Source organism: Papaver somniferum, chromosome 2, assembly GCF_003573695.1.
Source record: "Papaver somniferum cultivar HN1 chromosome 2, ASM357369v1, whole genome shotgun sequence".
Lineage (NCBI taxonomy): Eukaryota > Viridiplantae > Streptophyta > Magnoliopsida > Ranunculales > Papaveraceae > Papaver > Papaver somniferum.
This window is the reverse complement of record NC_039359.1, coordinates 74,901,401-74,921,824: the sequence shown is the minus strand read 5'-3', so window position 1 is coordinate 74,921,824 and position 20,424 is coordinate 74,901,401. Positions and strand designations below refer to the sequence as shown.

Here is a 20,424-nt window from a genome sequence, read left to right as displayed (position 1 = left end):
ACCACTTTTACCTGTCCCTTTGGTACCTTTGCGTATAGACGCATGCCTTTCGGGCTATGTAATGCCCCTGCAACTTTTCAGCGTTGTATGATGAGCATATTTTCTGATATGGTAGAACGGTTCTTAGAGGTCTTTATGGATGATTTTTCAGTGTTTGGTTCATCTTTCGATGAGTGCTTGCATCATTTGACATTAGTGTTGACTAGGTGTAAGGAAAAAAATTTAGTGCTTAATTGGGAAAAATGCCATTTCATGGTTAAATCAGGAATTGTGTTAGGGCACATCGTCTCTTCAAAGGGTATAGAGGTAGACAAAGCCAAAGTTGACCTTATTAAGACTTTACAGGTCCCAAAAACCGTAAAAGATATTAGGTCATTCCTAGGGCATGCAGGTTTTTACCGTCGATTCATTAAGGATTTTAGCTTGATTTCTAGACCTCTTTGCAATTTGCTTGCAAAAGATGTTAAGTTTGTCTTTGATGATGCTTGTTTAGAGGCTTTTGAGAAGCTTAAAACTTTACTCACTACTGCCCCGATAGTCCAGGCACCTAACTGGAACCTACCCTTTGAGATTATGTGTGATTCTTCAGATTATGCTATAGGCGTCGTTTTAGGACAACGAGAAAACAAATTACTTCATGTGATTTATTATGCTAGCAAAACTCTGAATGATGCCCAAATGAACTACACAACTACCGAGAAGGAACTTTTAGCCATCGTTTTGCCTTGGATAAGTTTAGGTCCTACCTATTAGGTTCTAAGATCATAATCTATACAGATCATGCTGCTTTGAAATACCTTTTATCTAAGAAGGATACCAAACCTAGATTGATTAGATGGATCCTATTGTTACAGGAATTTTCCCCAGACATTAGAGACAAAAAGGGTGCAGAAAATGTAGCAGACCACTTGTCTAGGCTAGTTGTTAGTTCCCCTAGTGATTCCCTTCCTATAAGGGATAGCTTTCCTGATGAACAATTGTTCTTTTCCCAATCACCTTGGTATGCAAATATAGTGAATTATCTTGTTACTGGTCGAACCCCTCAACATTGGGGTAAGCAAGATCGTTCTAGGTTTTTAGCCGAGGTTAAGCATTTCTTTTGGGACGATCCTTATCTGTTTAAGTATTGTCCGGACCAGATTATTAGGAGATGTGTATCTGAGAGTGACCAGTCTAGTATTATCTCCTTTTGTCATGAACATGCATGTGGGGGTCATTTTAGTGCTAAGAAGACTGCTGCTAAGATTTTGCAGTGTGGATTTTACTGGCCTTCGTTGTTTAAAGATTCCCATAGTCATTGTGTTTCTTGTGAGCGTTGCCAGAAGTTAGGAACCATTTCCCGTAGAAATATGATGCCTTTGAACCCTATTTTAGTGATTGAGGTCTTTGATGTGTGGGGCATTGATTTTATGGGTCCATTTCCTATTTCGTTTGGTTATCTTTACATACTTGTCGTTGTAGACTATGTGTCTAAGTGGGTTGAGGCGGTTCCGTGTAAAACGAATGACCACAGGGTCGTAGTCCAGTTTTTGAAAGAGAATATACTTACACGTTTTGGTACGCCGCGAGCTATAATTAGTGATGGAGGTTCACACTTTTGTAATAGACCGTTTCTCTTTTAATGAAACAATACGGTATTACCCATAAAGTAGCAACCCCATATCACCCTCAGACTAGTGGTCAGGTAGAGGTTTCCAATAGGGAAATTAAACGTATTCTAGAGAAAACAGTTAATCCAAATAGGAAAGACTGGTCGTCGAGGCTTACTGATGCCTTATGGGCTTACCGTACTGCGTTTAAGACACCCATTGGAATGTCACCTTATCGTTTAGTGTTTGGCAAGGCATGTCACCTGCCTGTTGAGTTAGAGCATCGAGCCTATTGGGCTATTAAGAACTTAAACTTTTCACTTGACAAGGCAGGAGCTCAAAGAAAGCTCCAGCTCAATGAGTTGGACGAGATTCGTAGAGATGCATACGATAGTGCTAAGGAGTATAAGAACAAAATGAAACTTGTGCATGATAGGAATATTTTACGAAAGTCATTTTCTCCAGGTCAAAAAGTTCTTCTGTATGACACTCGTTTGCATCTATTCCCCGGGAAGTTGCGCTCTCGGTGGACCGGTCCTTTTGTGGTCCGTACTGTTTTTCCTCATGGCGCTGTTGAGATTGAGACACCAGATGGTAGTAGTTCTTCGAAGGTTAACGGTCAGCGATTGAAGCCCTTTTTAGAGCCTTTTCCTACAGGTGATGTTGAGGAGGTCCCTCTGGAGGACCCTGTTTACCTTGATTGACCATCGAGGCGATTTTGTATGTTGTATAATATTTTTGTAGGTTTTTGGTTACACTTCACCCTATCTTTCCGACTTCTCTCTTTACTATTTCCTCATGTTACTTATATTTTTGGTACTGTTCTTTGATTAGAAACATTGAGGACAATGTTAGATTTAAGTTTGGGGGTGGGGTAGAACTTTTTGTTACCTTTTCGTTGCAATAAATAAACTCCAGAGCCTAGAAATTTATCCCTATTAAGGATGGCACTAACCAATCTAAGTGGATGGAAGCATTTTGGTTGTAGGAGTTGAGGAACCAATCTGACTAGATGGCAACATCTAAAGAGTCTATTCATAAAAGCACAGAGCTCAGGTGTTAGAAATAACATGATAGTTTCACCATATCTCGTTGAGTCCTTTTCACTTCTGTTTTTATTTTGTTTTGTTTTTAAACTATGTTTCTCTAAGTGATTAGGTGGGGCTCACGATTCAAGTTGTTACCAATGCTAGGGTGAATTAGAGTGATTGAGATACAAAAAAAAAAAAAAAAGAAGAAAGAAAAAAAAGACCGACCATCGACCACTGGACCTAATTAATTATCGACCACTGGTACCCTTGTATATGCCAGTGTGTTGATATTAGTCAGACCGGTATCTCAGTCCATTAGGATAGGTTCATTTTGGCGGAGGCCTTCAGACAGATATGAGAAACACCGTTCACCTAGTAAACATCAAAACCATCTATGTTTTTCTATATCCATCTTCTTGATCTATCCATGTGATTAGTTTTGACTCCGGATATTGATGTCCATAGTGCGACTATCTGAGTAGAGCTCTGTCACTTCATATGAATTTTAGTATGCTTGAGTGCAAACTCGTGTACAACAATTGGAATTTCGCATCAGGGTACTTCCTCCTGTAGTCAATAAGTATGCCAACCAAGGAGATTCTTTAGTGCCTTCCAAGGTTCTGTGTAGATAGCTAGGGTCTGGAGTATAAAGGTTTTGTGGGTATACCTCTGGTAAGCCCTCCGGAGACAACACTCCGCCACTAGGGACACCTAGGGGTTTAAAGGCTTATTGCATACGCTAAATGCAATCGACGATGCCTGACAGTGAGTTAGGATTTTATTTCTATTTTATTTTTGCTCGAGGACTAGCAAATAATAGGTTTGGGGGTATTTGATAGACACATTTTTGTGTCCGATTTGTCTCGATTCTATATATTGTTAGGGCTCATTTTTGTACTTATTATGGTGTTTTATTTATTTGTAGGTATTTTTGGCCAATAAACATTTTTGGAAAAAATTGGCTCGAAAAGTTGTCGGAAAGCACCCGGAGGACATTTGCTATTCGGACTCTCACTTTGGATAAGGGGTAACCTAATTAAAGGGGCATCCCATTTCCAGGCAGTTGCTAATCACCCCTACCTGGATAAGGGGCAACCATCTTCAACATTTCAAAAACCAGGTTTTGGCGGGAAAATAGGTGCAGTGAAGAACAGTTTTGGCAATCGTGATTTGGAGGAGTTTGAGGTCGATTAAACCTCTGATTTTCATAGGATAGACTCCTTATGGGTCTAGGAATCTGATATGGGTGTTTAAATCGATTAGACTGGGCTCAATCGACGGATTTTTCTCACAACAGAAAATATGGAAAGTCACGTGTGTGACCTGTTTTAGGGAATTTTAGAGAGATTAAAGTGCTGTAAACCTTCCCAAAGATTTGTATCTATCTAAGGAAGAGTTTAGAATAAAAAGGAAAGCTCAGAAACGCGTAGAAATTCTAAAACAAGAAATTGCCGCAACTTGGCCGTGAAGAGAAGGAAAGAGATTTTGGAAGATTTGGGAGAGATTTAATCGGTATTTTTGATATAAATAGATGTCTTGGGTCATATAGAAGAGGTGTCGAGAGTTTGGGAACCTAAGGAGAGCCAGAGAAGAAGAAATCAGAGCTTTACCAAACTCTGTTTGCTCTGCTGCTGCTGAAGAAGAAGAACGCGAAGAACATTGACGCACGGGAAACAGTCGCAGAACAGTGTCGTTGTTTAACAGCTGAAGAACATTAAGCTGTGCAGGGCAGTCGTATTCTAGGGTCTTAAAATCAGCGACAAAGCAACAGTCTTAACAGTTCCATTGTAACAGCTGTTTTGCAACACCAATACACTGTTGCAAACAGTCTGTGTTATTACTTTTCACTCTTTTAATCATCTTTTGAGCAACAAACACATATTTTTGAGATCATGATTAATATGAGGAGCTAAATCCCATTTCTGAGGCGATAGAGGAAGCTATTTTTCCAACAAAAAGTGGTATATTCTTTTATCTTTTTATTTGCAATAATTATATGATTATTTGCCTTGAACTATTATTGAATATGATTTTTATTTGAGTGATTGTGATCTATTTTGATGGAGTATGCTTAGTTTTAAGACTTTGATGCTTCATACTTGGTATTTACAATTACTACTTTTGAAAATATACTTGTTGCAATATTTTAGAATCAAATTAAACGAGGAAATTGCATAAATATAAGTACTGGTTTAATCACTTTGAATTTGTAAAATAGTGGAATCTTAGCCTCAGTGTTTCTTTTAGTATTGATATCATCTTTGATTGAGTTTGCTATAATTTTTAGTGAGTTTTCTATTTTAATATTAGAATTTAAGTCTAATTAATATCCTTCACAAGCATGAGAATCGAACCACTTTTACCACTACCTACAAATCACATCAATCGTTCTAGGTTTTTAGTCGAGGTTAAGCATTTCTTTTGGGACGATCCTTATCTGTTTAAGTATTGTCCGGACCCGATTATTAGGAGATGTGTATCTGAGAGTGACCAGTCTAGTATTATCTCCTTTTGTCATGAACATGCATGTGGGGGTCATTTTAGTGCTAAGAAGACTGCTGCTAAGATTTTGCAGTGTGGATTTTACTGGCCTTCGTTGTTTAAAGATTCCCATAGTCACTGTGTTTCTTGTAAGCGTTTCCAGAAGTTAGGAACCATTTCCCGTAGAAATATGATTCCTTTGAGCCCTATTTTAGTGATTCAGGTCTTTGATGTGTGGGACATTGATTTTGTATGTCCATTTTATATTTCGTTTGGTTATCTTTACATACTTGTCGTTGTAGACTATGTGTCTAAGTGGGTTGAGGCGGTTCCGTGTAAAACGAATGACCACAGGGTCGTAGTCCAGTTTTTTAAAGATAATATACTTACACGTTTTGGTACGCCGCGAGCTATAATTAGTGATGGAGGTTCACACTTTTGTAATAGACCGTTTGCTCTTTTAATGAAACAATACGGTATTACCCATAAAGTAGCAACCCCATATCACCCTCAGACTAGTGGTCAGGTAGAGGTCTCCAATAGGGAAATTAAGCGTATTCTAGAGAAAACAGTTAATCCAAACAAGAAAGAATGGTCGTCGAGGCTTACTGATGCCTTATGGGCTTACCGTACTGCGTTTAAGACACCCATTGGAATGTCACCTTATTGTTTAGTGTTTGGAAAGGCATGCCACCTTCCTGTTGAGTTACAGCATCGAGCCTATTGGTCTATTAAGAACTTAAACTTTTCACTTGACAAGGCATGAGCTCAAAGAAAGCTCCAACTCAATGAGTTGGACGAGATTCGTAGAGATGCATACGATAGTGCTAAGGATTATAAGAACAAAATGAAACTTGTGCATGATAGGAATATTTTACGAAAGTCATTTTCTCCATGTCAAAAAGTTCTTCTGTATGACACTCGTTTGCATCTATTTCCCGGGAAGTTGCGCTCTCGGTGGACCGGCCTTTTGTGGTCCGTACTGTTTTTCCTCATGGCGTTGTTGAGATTGAGACACCAGATGGTAGTATTTCTTCGAAGATTAACGGTCAGCGATTGAAGCCTTTTTTAGAGCCTTTTCCTACAGGTGATGTTGAGGAGGTCCCTCTGGAGGACCCTGTTTACCTTGATTAACCATCGAGGCGATTTTGTATGTTGTATATTATTTTTGTAGGTTTTTGGTTAAACTTCACCCAGGTACTATCTTTCCGACTTCTCTCTTTACTATTTCCTCATGTTACTTATATTTTTGGTACTGTTCTTTGATTAGAAACATTGAGGACAATGTTAGATTTAAGTTTGGGGGTGGGGTAGAACTTTTTGTTACCTTTTCGTTGCAATAAATAAACTCCAGAGCCTAGAAATTTATCCCTATTAAGGATGGGACTAACTAATCTAATTGGATGGAAGCATTTTGGTTGTAGGAGTTGAGGAACCAATCTGACTAGATGGCAACATCTAAAGAGTCTATTCATAAAAGCACAGAGCTCAGGTGTTAGAAATAACATGATAGTTTCACCATATCTCGTTGAGTCCTTTTCACTTCTGTTTTTTTTTTTTTTTTTTTTAAACTATGTTTCTCTAAGTGATTAGGTGGGGCTCACGATTCAAGTTGTTACCAATGCTAGGGTGAATAAGAGTGATTGAGATACACACATACAAAAAAAGAAAAAAAAAAAAGAAAAAAAAATTAGAGTGATTGTTTCACCATCAGACCAACTGGAATAAATTCAATAAAGTCGAGCACTGGAACCCTTGTATATGCCAGGTGTGTTTACCTAGAGTTAGGATTATCAATAACTGGTTCCCTTGTATATGCCAGTGTGTTGATATTAGTCAGACTAGTATGTCAGTCCATTAGGATAGGTTCATTTTAGCGGAGGCCTTCAGACAGATATGAGAAACACCGTTCACCTAGTAAACATCAAAACCATCTATGTTTTTCTATATCCATCTTCTTGACCTATCCATGTGATTAGTTTTGACTGCGGATATTGATGTCCATAGTGCGACTATCTGAGTAGAGCTCTGTCACTTCATATGAATTTTAGTATGCTTGAGTGCGAACTCATGTACAACAATTGGAATTTCGCATCAGGGTACTTCCTCCTGTAGTCAATAAGTATGCTAACCAAGGAGATTCTTTACTGCCTTCCAAGGTTCTGTGTAGATAGCTAGGGTCTGGAGTATAAAGGTTATGGGTATACCTCTGGTAAGCCCTCCGGAGACAACACTCCTCCACTAGAGACACATAGGGTTTAAAGGCTTATTGCATACGCTAAATGCAATCGACGATGCCTGCGACAGTGAGTTAGGATTTTATTTCTATTTTATTTTTGCTCGAGGACTACCAAATAATAGGTTTGCGTGTATTTGATAGACACATTTTTGTGTCTGATATAATCTCAATTGTATATATTGTTAGTGCTCGATTTTGTATTTATTTTGGCTTTTTATGTCTTTGAAGGTGTTTTTGGAAAAATAAGATTTTGCGGCGAAATTGGCTCGAAAAGTGTTTTTGCGTTCATGGGAGGACATTTGCTATTCAGACCCTCACTTTGGATAAGGGGTAACCTAATTACTAAGGGGCATCCCATTTCCAGGCAGCTGCTAATCGCACCCCTACTCTGGATGGGGGCGACCATCTTCTACATTTGAATTATAAGTTTTGGCGGGAAAGTAGGTGCAGTTTCTGGCAGATTTAGGTTTTTTCTGATTTGGAGGAGTTTGAGGTCGATTAAACCTCTAATTTTCATAGGATAGACTCCTTATGGGTCTAGGAATCTGATATGGGTGTTGAAATCGATTAGAATGGGCTCAATCGATGGATTTTTATCACAACAGAAAATATGGAAAGTCACGTGTGTGACCTGTTTTAGGGAATTTTAAAGAGATTAAAGTGTTGTAAACCTTCCCAAAGATTTGTATCTATCTAAGGAAGAGTTTAGAATAAAAAGGAAAGCTCAGAAACGCGTAGAAATTCTAAAACAAGAAATTGCCTCAACTTTGTCGTGAAGAGAGGAGAAGAGATTTTGGAAGATTTGGGAGAGATTTAATCGGTATTTTTGATATAAATAGATTGTTTGGGTCATATAGAAGGGGTGTCGAGAGTTTGGGGACCTGAGGAGAGCCAGAGAAGAAGAAATCAGAGTTTTATCAATCTCTGTTTCTGCTGCTGCTGCAGAGCTCAAGAACGCAACGAACATTTACGCACGAGAAACAGTCGCAGAACAGTGTCGTTATTCAACAGCAGAAGATAAGTAACGTTTATATACAACAGTAATCATTATTCCTCTTTGTACCAGAGATCTGTAACACTTTTACGCTGTTGCAAATCAGCTGCTTTACACCTTTCACTCTTTTAATCAAATTTTGAGCAACAAACATGTATTTTGAGCAAGGGATTAATATGAGGAGCTAAACCCCATTGCTGAGGCGATAGAGGAAGCTATTTTTCCAACAAAAAGTGGTATATTCTTATTTATTTATCGCAATTATTTTTATGATTGTTTTGCCTTAAGTGAAAATTGTTTGAATGATTCTTGTTAAGAAATTGTTATTTCTTTTGATAGAGCATGCTTGGACCTAGGTTTTTAATGTTCTATGCTTCAGATTTACACTTGTTATTTTGAGAATCTACTTGTTGCAATAGTTTAGAATCAAATTGAACGAAAAAAATTGCATGAATATAAATGTTGGATTAAATCACTTTGAATTTGGAAAATAGTTGAATTTTAGCCTCAGTGTTTTTTTTAATATTGATATCAACTTTGATTGAGTTTGCTATAATTTTTAGTGAGTTTTCTATTTTAATATTAGAATTTAAGTCCAATTAATATCCTTCACAAGTCTGAGAATCGAACCACTTTTACCACTATCTACAAATCACATCACTCAGGTCAGCCAAGGGCGCCTGATTAACTGACAAATCTACACAGTTTCGGGTCAGCCAAGGGCGCCTGATTGACTGACGTCTACAAAAAAGTCTCAGGTCAACCAAGGGCGCCTGATTGACTGACAATTCTGCAGAAAGCCTAAGGATAGCCAAGGGCACCTGATCGACTAACGAATCTACAAAAATCGCGGGAACGCCAAAGGCACTTAATGATTGACGGATAAGTGCATTCCCCATAAAAGAGGGAGGGAGTAGGCGCGTTTAACCAACTCCCGCCGACCCCACTACTTAATCCTCATAAAAAGCAGGAGGGAGTAGGCGCGTCTAATATGGGGGGGGGGGGGAGGGTTTGATCAATGCTCGCCTACCTCATGCATCCATGAAGAGAAAAATAAGAGGATTATGAAGAAAGGAATAATGAAAAACACCAAAATCAAACTAATAATTAACAACCACCATGTCAATATCCGAAAACAACAATAATGAATAAAACAAAAAACAAGTCCAGAAAATAAAAGTCCAACCCAACCAAAGGAAGACAAGATAACACGAAGGAAGCGTTTTAAACCAGCTAAATCTTAGACAACTCCTGAAGCTTTTCCTTAAGCTCCGCGTGAACTGTGGCCTTCGAGGTTTAGGCTCATAGAACCTCGTCATTGGCTACCCCAATATCATCAAGCAGTTGATCCAACCCCTTCTTCTTACCGGCAGTCGCCTCAGAACGCCTTTCCATCTTATCCTCCAGCTCAGAAATTTGACCCACAAGTCGGCCACGAGGGTCATTACGACCCTTCACCTTTGCCAAAAATTCTGCTAACCAATTTATGGGGAACTGAACATTAAGCGCGGACTGCATAGAGGCCTCCCAGCTACGCATCGTTGTAGCATCAACAAGATCATCCCCTACACGGGTGAGTTTATCATCGACCTCCTAAAGATTCCTAGTCATGTAACATGGAACGCGAACGTCCAGCAGACCCTCCTTCGCCATATGACTACCACCACGCTCCGCGGCATCTCTATAAGTAGTAGAAAAAATGGTTGGAACCCAGAAGCCGTGAACAAGGGTCTGAGTGGCGGGGTCTACGCCGAAGGGAAACGAAGCTGCATGTCTTCAGAATCTTCTGACACAACAGGGATATCCGGCGCAATAACAACAAGAACTTCAGTATGATTTTCCGAAGGGGCAGAAGAACCGCTACCGTCCATTCGAGCACCTTTGGAAGACCCATCGCCATTGGGGACTACGCACTGTGTGCCGTCCATATCAAGCTTCGTAGTTTCCTTACGCTTTTTACCCATATCCTAATGCCAGTAATGAATCTTTAGCAAAAAAAAAAGAAGAAGGGAGAAAACAAAAGAAAAAAGAGAAATGAGACTAACCTTAGAAATCGACGAGTCAGGCGGGATGCTTTTTGTTTTTGGTATAAGAAAAGGAGAGCTAGAAACACTAGATAGCATCCTCTAGACAGAGAGCTGCAATGTCAGCAGGCATCTGCTTATTAGTCCATATAGTTTGGACGTTGTGAGAGAATGCATAACCGGCAAGAGAATGAGCAACAAAGTTTCGTTTTTCAGTGACATGTCTAATTTTGCTGTTGTTGAACTTGGTTATGAGCTCCTTGAAATCATCTTGAAATTTCCAAAGTCTCCAGGGTGTCTTCTTCATACTTCCTGTAAGGCATCTGACAACAATTTGGCAGTCTTCTTCTATAATGATGTCATGCAAACCCAGGTGGTCTGCCAGTTCAGCTGCAAGGAGAAATCCATCATCTTCTGCCAAGAGAGAATTTTCTGCTCTTCCAACCCGAGTATCTACTCCACATCAAATGTGATTGTGATCTCTTGCAACAGCAACACTTGCAAAAGATCCATTTTTCCACGTCGCATCCACATTAATCTTGATGAAAGGTGAATTAGGTGCCTTCCATGTGAGATTGTCATCATTAGAGACATTAGTTGTAGTATCATCTTCCTCCAGTTCGTTAGCAGTGACAGGATTGTAATAGAGGTTGAACCAGGACATAGCTATTTTGAGAGCTCCATGAACTGTGTTCTGTTTGTTTTCAAAAACCTTTTCATTTCTTATCTTCCATATAGCCCAGCAGATAGCCATTAATCCAAGGGAGACTGGGTAGTAATTATCATTCCTTTGCATCCATTGTTGTATAAGAGAAGAGAAAGTCATGGTATTATTACCTTGAATTCTCAGACCAAAAGGAGATGCAAACCATATAGCTTGAGCCATATCACAATGGAGCATAATATGATCAATCGTCTCAACTTCATTGTTGCACATGCAACAGTCCATAGAAACACCATTAACATGTCTTCCAACCTTTTGAGCTACCGCAATTCCACCATGTAACACTCTCCATATGAAATTTTTAATTTTTGGTGAAGCTTTACTGTTCTGCTAGAATTTTTTCCATGGGAAATTTGATTCCCCTTGACTGGAGGTTTCTCCCTGGTTTTCTTGGATTAATTTCTGAAAGGACTGTAAAGTGAAAGCTCCATGAGGGGTGAGCTTCCAAATTAAATGATCATGAGAGTGGGAATTTATCTGTAGGGAAGTAATCTGGTTTGCACTGAAGGGATCTACCATTTCTTGAATGAGGTTCACTTTCCAATGTCTTGTATCAGAATCAATAAGTTGATCAACTTTTCTGATTTCTGGATGGTTCTCAGTATTTCTGGCTGGAACTGGATTGGTGTTGTTAAACAACCAAGGATCAGAGAATATGTTGATGTTCTCGCCATTCCCAACTAACCAAACGCAACCTTTTTTCAAGAGATCTCTACTGTCCAAAATTGCAGACCAAGTAGTTGAGATAGTTAATGCTTTCTTAATCTCCCAAAAATTCTTATCTCTCAGATATTTTACATGAATAATTTTTTCCCATAATATTTCTTGGTCCTGTAGGAATCTCCAAGAAAGTTTTGCTACTAGAGATTGATTCAGATCATTAAGATATCTTAGCCCTAATCCTCCTTTATCCTTAGGTAGATTAAACCACTCCCATTTAAGGAAATGTATTTTCCTTTTGTCCCTACTATGTCCCCACCAAAAATCTCTGATAGTTTGAGTAAGCTTGTTTAAAACTTACTTGGGGATGAGAGAAATAGCCATGAAGTATACTGGGATGAGTGCTAACACTGATTGAATGAGGGTTGTCCTTCCTGCATGAGACAATGAGTTCCTCTTCCAAACTTTTAGTTTTTCTTCAAATTTCTCAATGAGAAAATTAAAGTTAGAAATTCTTATACCTTGCTGGAGAATTTTTACTCCCAAATATTTTTCTTCCTTTCCCATTGTGCTGACAAGACTTGTTATGATTTCTTCTTCATAGGATTCTGGCACACTCTAGCTGAAATGTATTGAGGACTTAGAGTAATTAACCAGATGACCTGAAAGCTTGTAGTAGTCCTGCAAGATTGTGGTGTTGTCAATGTTTGCAAACAGCATGATGTCATCAGCAAACATAACATGAGACACACTAGGAGCCCATATGTTGACTTTGTAGCCACTGTATTTGCCTTTAGCTTCCATTTTGTTGATGATACCACTGAGAGTATGAGAGCAGATGATGAATAAATATGGTGATAAAGGGCATCCTTGTCTGATTCCTCTTTCACTCATAAAAAAGCCTTCTGTTGACCATTTAACAGTATTGAGAAAGAGGCAGTCTTGACACAGTTCATGATTAAAGTGTGTCTCTATCTGTAATTCCAATATTAAGTAATTCCTGACTAAGAAAGTTCCAATCTATTCTATCATAAGCTTTACTCATATCTAGTTTGAGGGAAAAGGATCCTTAAGTACTATTTGAGGTGTGCATAGAATGGAAAATTTCTTTAGCAATGACTATATTGTCAAGAATTTGTCTTCCTGGGACAAATGCAGATTGGTTTTTCTCAATAAGGCCATCTAAGAAAGGACTCAGCCTATTGGTTATGATTTTTGTGACAATTTTATAAAGCACATTGCATAAAGCTATGGGTCTATAGTCAACTGTTGAACTGGCATTTTTTTTCCTTAGAATAAGGGCTTGGTAAGTATGGTTCAGACCTGAAGGAAGATAAGAGTATCTGGATACATCTTGAATCAGTTGAATCACTTCTGCACCAACAATATTCCAAAACTTCTTGTAGAAAAGAGCAGGGTAGCCATCTGGACCAGGTGATTTTAGAGAACCCATCTTCTTAACAATACCAAAAAACTCTTCTGCACTTGGGATTGCACTTAACAGCCTGCACTCATCTTGAGAAAGTTTATTAGCATTATCAATCATATAAGAATTGGGAATTACATTGTCATCTTTGGTGAACATTGTTTGAACGTGAGAAACAAGATTTTATTTTATCTGCTCATGATCAGATATCCATTCACCTTCTTGGTTTTTAAGAGAAAAAAATCTTATTTTTGCTTCTTCTATGGATCACAGATACATGAAATACCTGAGTGTTTTTGTCAATGCAAGGCACCCATTTTGACTTGTTTCTTTGCTGCCAAAACATCCTATCCATTTTCTCAAGGCAAGCAATGTTGTTACAAATCGCTTTCTCCTCCTCTCTTGTGTCAGTCAGATGTGATGTGGCCTGCAGGTCAACAAGTTTTTGTTTTTCATTTTCTATCTCTCTCCTTGTGTCACCAAAAGTTTCCTTGCTCCATTTCTTCATATTTTCACCAACATCTTGTAATTTTATCGTTGTATCTCCTGTTGAGTTATCCCAGTTGTTCTTCAAGATGTCCTTGAAATCTGGATGATCAGTCCAATAAAATTCGAATTTGTAATTCAGAACTCTTTTTGGTGGTTTTCTCATTTTGTTGAGAATGATTGGAGCATGGTCACTGTCGATTCTAGGGAGGTGTAACACTGCAGCATCTGGGAAAAGGATTCTCCATTCTGTGTTGCGTAGTGCTCTATCAAGTCTCTCAAAGATTGGTGGAGATTGAGAGGCATTGTTTGACCATGTGAAATCTGGACCAGCATAACCCAAATCTAAGATGTCTCTTTTCCTGATCTGAGTTCTAATTTCACTGCAACTAATATCTGTCGTTGTAGAACCTCCATGTTTTTCATATATGTGCATTAGAACATTTAGATCTCCAATTATGCACCAAGGTGTATTGATGGTAGTAATGGTATTGCTAACACTTCTACAGAAACCATTTCTTTGAGGATATGCAGGAGGGCCATATATGCAAAGTAAGTCCCAGCTTGGTGTGCTAAGATGGGCTTCCACTGTGCAATGAATTAGATTCTGAGATTGAGAGTTAATCAGCAAGTTCACATTATCTTTGCAAAGAAGAGCCAGACCTCCACTTCTGCCATTAGCTGGCACAAAAACAAAATTCTTGTAATCCAAAGAGCTGCATAACCTTCTGTTGTTACTCTCATTTAACCTTGTGTCAGATAGGAAAAGTATGGAAGGGTTGCAGCTACGCAAGAATGATTTTAATGTTATAACTATCGTATCATTCCCTAATCCACGACAGTTCCAGGATTTTACTAACATCTCCCTTGCGACTTTTCTAGGAAAGTCGCCACGGCCTCTTTGTTTGAAGCGCACTGCTTTTTCATTGGTGGATCACAATCTATAGGTTCAACATTTCTTTTACTACCAATTTTCTCCAAAGTGATTGAATTGGTAGAATTTTGATTTCTTCTGGCAAATCGTTTCCACTGTTTCATAGATTTAACTTGATCATCCATCAACTGGTTGGGATTTGGGGTAGTTGTGATATTTTGAATAATGGGTGGTGAGGAATTTTGGGTGGTTGTGGTGGGAAAAGGGGATGAGATGGTTCTTCCAGCTCGACTGTAGGATGTTTTGGTGATGGTTTGTTTCTTTTTTGATGGGATGGGTTTGGGGTGTGATTTGGGGCTTGTGGGTTTGGTGCTTGGCATCTTGGTTAAGTCACCGGGTATGGGTAAGATGGGTTGAAGTTGGGTTGGGTTCTGTTGGATATGAGTGGAGGGTTTTTGGTGATTGATGATTTGGATGCCAGGTGGGTTTACCAGGGTGGACTCAGGGTTTTCTCTGTTCTCATTAGTGTTTGACCTTGAAGTTTTCTCATGCAAGAATATTTCCTCTCATAATGGGTTGTTATTTTGCATGCACATACTTTCCTTGTTGGTGGGAGGAATTGCCGAGACTGAAGAATTTTGATTGATATTCTCCAGCTGTTGGGTCAAAGGAGTTGAAGGATTGTAGGCTTTTTTGATAACCGATTTATGACTCATAATGGGTATATTCTGAATTTCAGCCGGGGATATGGGATAATGGGTGTCATGCAGATTTTCTTTTTCTGGGTAACTTTCTGGTTTTGATCTGGTGTTTTGATGTTGGCAAGGTATTTTGGGTCTGTAATTTGCATTGATTTCTTTAGTGAAACGAGCAAGTTTTGAATCCTGCATCTTTTCCATGAAAGTTTCAGGAGAGAAAAAACCCATTTTCTCGCATTCCTTAGACAACTATGGACAAAGTTTCATAATATGCCCAAATCTTCCACAGAAGAAACACACTTTTGGAAGACGCTCATACCTTAGTTTCACCGTACACTTTTTTTTTGATGGGAGGATAAAGGACAACTCTTGTCAGATAGGTTCTGTTATGTCAATCTTCACTCTGACTTTGGCAAAGCTCCCCCATTATGCTTGCTCGGCTGGTTGTATAGGATATGGTGTACCAATCTTCGAAGCCACGAATTCCACCATCTTGATTTTTTGATTAGTCATTGATAATTCATGAACTTGAAATGTGAAATCTGCAAACTTAAACTCATACTCACGTGGTTGCTTATCTGGGTCGCACACCTCAAAAAGGAGAAGGTCTTCATTTAAACCCCATGAAGATCTTCGTATGACATTTTTGTAGTCGCATCCAAGTTCGAACTTAACCCTGTAAATAGCTTGACCAAAACTGGATATCTCAATGCCTCTAGATGGTCTCCATGATCTTTGGAGCATATTGTAGAGAATACTGAGACCGTATTCACGTCGTGTGACAGTGGTGATGATCAAAGTATATTTTTGTTCATCACATGGTTCGGCTACATCTTATGGTACTTCAAAAAACAGATCATCTTCCTTCAATAATGAAGCCATCTTATTTGTGATGTCATTGTAATATTCCTCTGCCGTAGAGGATGATTCACCCATGTCTTCAAGATGGTCCCCAAAAACTTGAATGACTTTATCTATAATCCACAATTAATGAATCGAAAGACAGATCAAGAAAATGAAACCAAACTCAAGTTAACCTGAAAAAATCATAAAACAAACAACTAAAACACGTTAGTAAGAGAGGAGAATCATCCTATAGACGAGATGAATATCATCCAAAGATGAAAGAAATATCTCATTTTTTTAGGAGAGAGAAAATCGTCATATAGACGAGAGGAACAATGAGAGAAACTCAGGCGGGATGCTGGTAGGTGTAGGAAGAGAAGCACAAGATCTAGAAGATGACTCGGAATCACTAGAACATCCTGAAAAACAAGAGATGAATACCATTGTGAAAAACAACTTAGATTTATTAAAAAAAAAAAGATGGGGAAGAGAGAGAAGAAATAAGGAAGAATGATAAATATGAAGACACGTATTACATAAGAAGTTACCTGCAGGATCATGAACGGTTAGTGCCACGTGGGATGAGGACCCACCAAAAAATGATCGGCTAGACCCAGACGGGCTCATTGATTGAACAACGGTACTGGGAGACACTGGAGGTTCTCCCCTAACACGGACAGTTTCAGCCCGAAGAGGATGAACTTATGATACGTGAATACGAGGAGAAACCCAACAAGAACCCTTAGGAAGTTTGACCCCGAGGTCCCTTAATTGATCTACAAATGAGGGAGTTGGACTGCCGCTCATACCCCTGGGAGATTGTGACAAGCTTCTTCGATGACTTTGTCGAGGCTGTAAGGGAGAAGCACTATCAAAAGAACAAGGGCGCGGAGGGGACGACTTGGCTGCCTCTCGTTTAACATTATTTGCAAGGCTCCTCGCAGTCCAGTTGCTCTCAGGCATATTCAGATACTCTTTCATCTTATAAAAGGGGGCCTTCCACCCCAAGCGACTAGGAGGGGGAACTTCCTGAGAATAACCCCCGTCATTTATATAACTAAAAATCAAAGAGGCGACAACAAACAACAGTCGAGTGTAAAAAAAAAAAGAGGGGTACTTGCAACGCCAAAGGGTTAGCATACGGCTTTACCTCTATCCGAGGAGGCTTACGATCGGAAAATGATTTCGACTCCTTCTTTGGCTTCGTGGCATCAAGACCCTCAGAGGAGCCCAAGAAGTTACCAGGAGTTCTAAGGGGAGACCTTTAGTGGCTGTAACAAGGTACTCCTCAGCAGCTACGACATCATAGAGTTTAATTCGTCTAAATACATGGAGTATCCGAAGATCTAGAACAGACAGGTCACGGGGAGGAGATGAATCGCGCAAAAGAAAATTCAAACCTCGACGCCATAAGAGATTATGGTACTCGTGGGCCCTTTCAGTAACTTCTAAGGGGAGCGCGGAGATAGGATGCTTAAATGAAAAGTCGTTCCCTCAATGAGACAAACGCGTCGCTCCCTTAAAAACAAAACGATCAAAACTGGCGATGACATCCCCAATATCGGAACTTTCTAAAGGAGGAAACATATGGGGACCCCTTGATCGAACCCAACTTGTCGAACTGCACGATCAGGGTTATAAGACATGGCGATAAACTTACCAGCATGGAAACCAGGGAGATAACCGGGCAATACATCCATCTCTGAATCAAAATCTGCCTCTATTAGCAGCTTCATTGAGTCTAACTCCGTGTCAAAAGGAGCAATGAAATCATAATGCGTTGGACCTGATCGACCGTCTTGGTAAGGAAACGGTACGAAGTCCTTAGCCACGTCTAAGTGCTTGCCAACATCACCCCTGGATATTTTACCCTTAAGATTCCAAAGGGCCATCCGTGGATGGCCGTAAACAACAGGGAGCCTCTTGATCGAACCATCATCTTGCCTAACATTCTCCTCACAGTGAATTGCCAGCTCATTAGGATCAGGCGCACATGGAAGAACATGCTCCCAATACCACGCTTGCATGAAGGAAGCCGGAATGTAATTTTCAATCTTGTGAGACGAACCCACTGTCTGAAGGTCCTGACAGAATAAGTCTAGATGGCGGTATAAGCCACGTAAGAACATCGGCGCAAGCAGGAAAGAAACGCTGCGAGACAGCAACATCGCCATTGGCACGAGCTCACCTTTAATGGTATCCTAGGGACTGTATTAAAACACATCATGACAAAACCAAAATAAAATGAAAGCGGCCAACTCCGCGCGAGGATTTTTCTCCTTTCGTTAGAGGGGAAGAACTTTTCCATCGACTATCTGCGGAGCCCAATACTTCATCTAAAGAGGGAAGGAAGAACGATGGTTGGTTTTTGTAACCCATTCAGGACCAGCCTCTGTCGAAGGAGCTGACGATCCATGAATCGCCTCGTATGCACGGATATAGCTAGATAGTAGTCGATCTCCCGTTGGGCACGTCGAAAAAACCTTCTTTTCTTAAACCCACTTAGCCTTCCCATTCACAACAGATGAAGACCCCCCTTTCTTGTCTGAACCAGCAACTTTCTTGCCCTCGTTTTGCTTCGGCAACGCCTGGTCTTTTCGCACCAATTCACGACGGGAATCATCCTTACATTTCAACAGATAAGTACACAGCTCTTTGTCTTCGTAGTTCAGCGCTTCACAGACGGCCGCTTCATCATACGAGTGACTACCATGGATTGGTAGCCTTGTAAGGGCGACTACATCCTCCAGAACGATGGTTACTTCTCCCCATGCTGTAAAAAGAGTATGAACAGGGGGAACCCAACGACAAAAAAGTCGTGTTAGATCACGTATATATCTCTTCACTTCCCACTTGAGAGACGAGTTTATAGATTCATCAATACCCTCCCTATGAAGGGAAGCCGCGTCACTAGGATTGGAGTGTATGTGGGATTCCCAATACAGCCACACAGGATGAGTTTTCGACTTGGACCGAATATCAATCAGGAGAAGATCATAGTCGCCATGATGAGTAGTCATCCGCGGCACCGTTTTAAACGCAAAGGTATCCATAGTATCTGATTCGGGTTGCATGAGACATCCAGGGGCAGAAGGATAAGGCAATACAGGGGGACTTAGAAGGCGAGGAACTAAGACATTTTCAAGAGGAAAAGCGCGCTTACCTCCGCGGAGTTCCCTCAGCCTCATTGCGCGTTTCAGAGCAGACCCGCTTGTAAACTCTGCGAGTGTATAAGATCTACTATCTGTTGGAGCAGGTAAATAGACTTCATCCTACCCCGAGTACTCGGTCTCCTCGGAACCTTCGTTCATGGTCCCTTCAGATTCACTAGATTCTTCAGACGAACTACTGGTGGAACTGCTAGACATGGCGAGTGTATGGCTACGTTCAAAGAGAGTGGAAGAAGAAGGAAGATGAAGGGGAAAAAAACTAACGCCCCTATATATAGAGAACCTCAGGAACTGAACATGGCAGTTATGCAGAAGGAATGACAACCGGCAGAAACCAAAATCTACACGATGGAAGGCCAAACGTCTCCCATGATCATAGAATTAATGGGGAAGAAAAGTACCCACCTCAACCGTCTACAAAAGGAGAGGCGCCCAAAGAAGATTTTTATGATTATTGGGTCATCTAACAATTGACCCAACATTCAGGGGACTAATGTTGATACATGAAAACTATTATCCCTTAGCCGGGATAGTGTTCCCTCAAAAGGGAGGCAAACCCAACATGAGACATGGGAGGAATTAAGAGAAAAAAATGAGGTTTTATTAGAAAAGGAATGACATTAGTAGTAATTAAAGGAGTTTAGGACACATGGCATGATACCATAAAAGGAAGGGGATTTTAGAAAGTCTATATAAAGAAGGACAAGTTACAATGGAAGGAAAACTCTCTCTCTTACTATTCTTGGTAAAGTGAGGTCACTTGGCTAGCTAGGACGGGTAGAACCTCAAACCTAAATCACCCCTCAACATTTGGCGACCATACCCAGAGGCTCGTGCCTAGCTAACCATGACACACGTAGGAGGCGCTAACCTTGGTACAGTATATAGAATCAAGTAACCGACCAACCCATCAATTGGGAGGAAGTAGCAATAGAGGATGACAGCGAGGAAGAAACACTGATCCAAGGCTTTATTAAACGACCGACAGGATATGGGTCCCAAAATAGAGAGGCGACGATAACACAAGAAAAGAACACGCAAGTAACCCAACCTCCAAAACCCACATCACCAACCCTGCAAAACATGCAAAAGGAACTAAAAGAGCTCTCATGCATAAGGCAAGATCTTGAAGACTGGATCAAACAAGCAGTAATAGCAGGACAAGACACTCCCGGAGGAAAG

At 40.1% G+C, this 20,424-nt stretch overlaps 1 protein-coding gene across 1 annotated transcript; it reads right to left on the bottom strand.

The window, feature by feature from the left end:
- Positions 1–10,446: 10,446 nt before the first annotated feature.
- On the bottom strand, positions 10,447–11,244 carry LOC113351408. Its single transcript, XM_026595397.1, has 2 exons — positions 10,857–11,244; positions 10,447–10,811 (listed from the first exon to the last, which is right to left on the bottom strand). The coding sequence occupies exons 1-2, from the start codon at positions 11,242–11,244 to the stop codon at positions 10,447–10,449; spliced, it is 753 nt and encodes a 250-aa protein (XP_026451182.1).
- Positions 11,245–20,424: the final 9,180 nt, after the last annotated feature.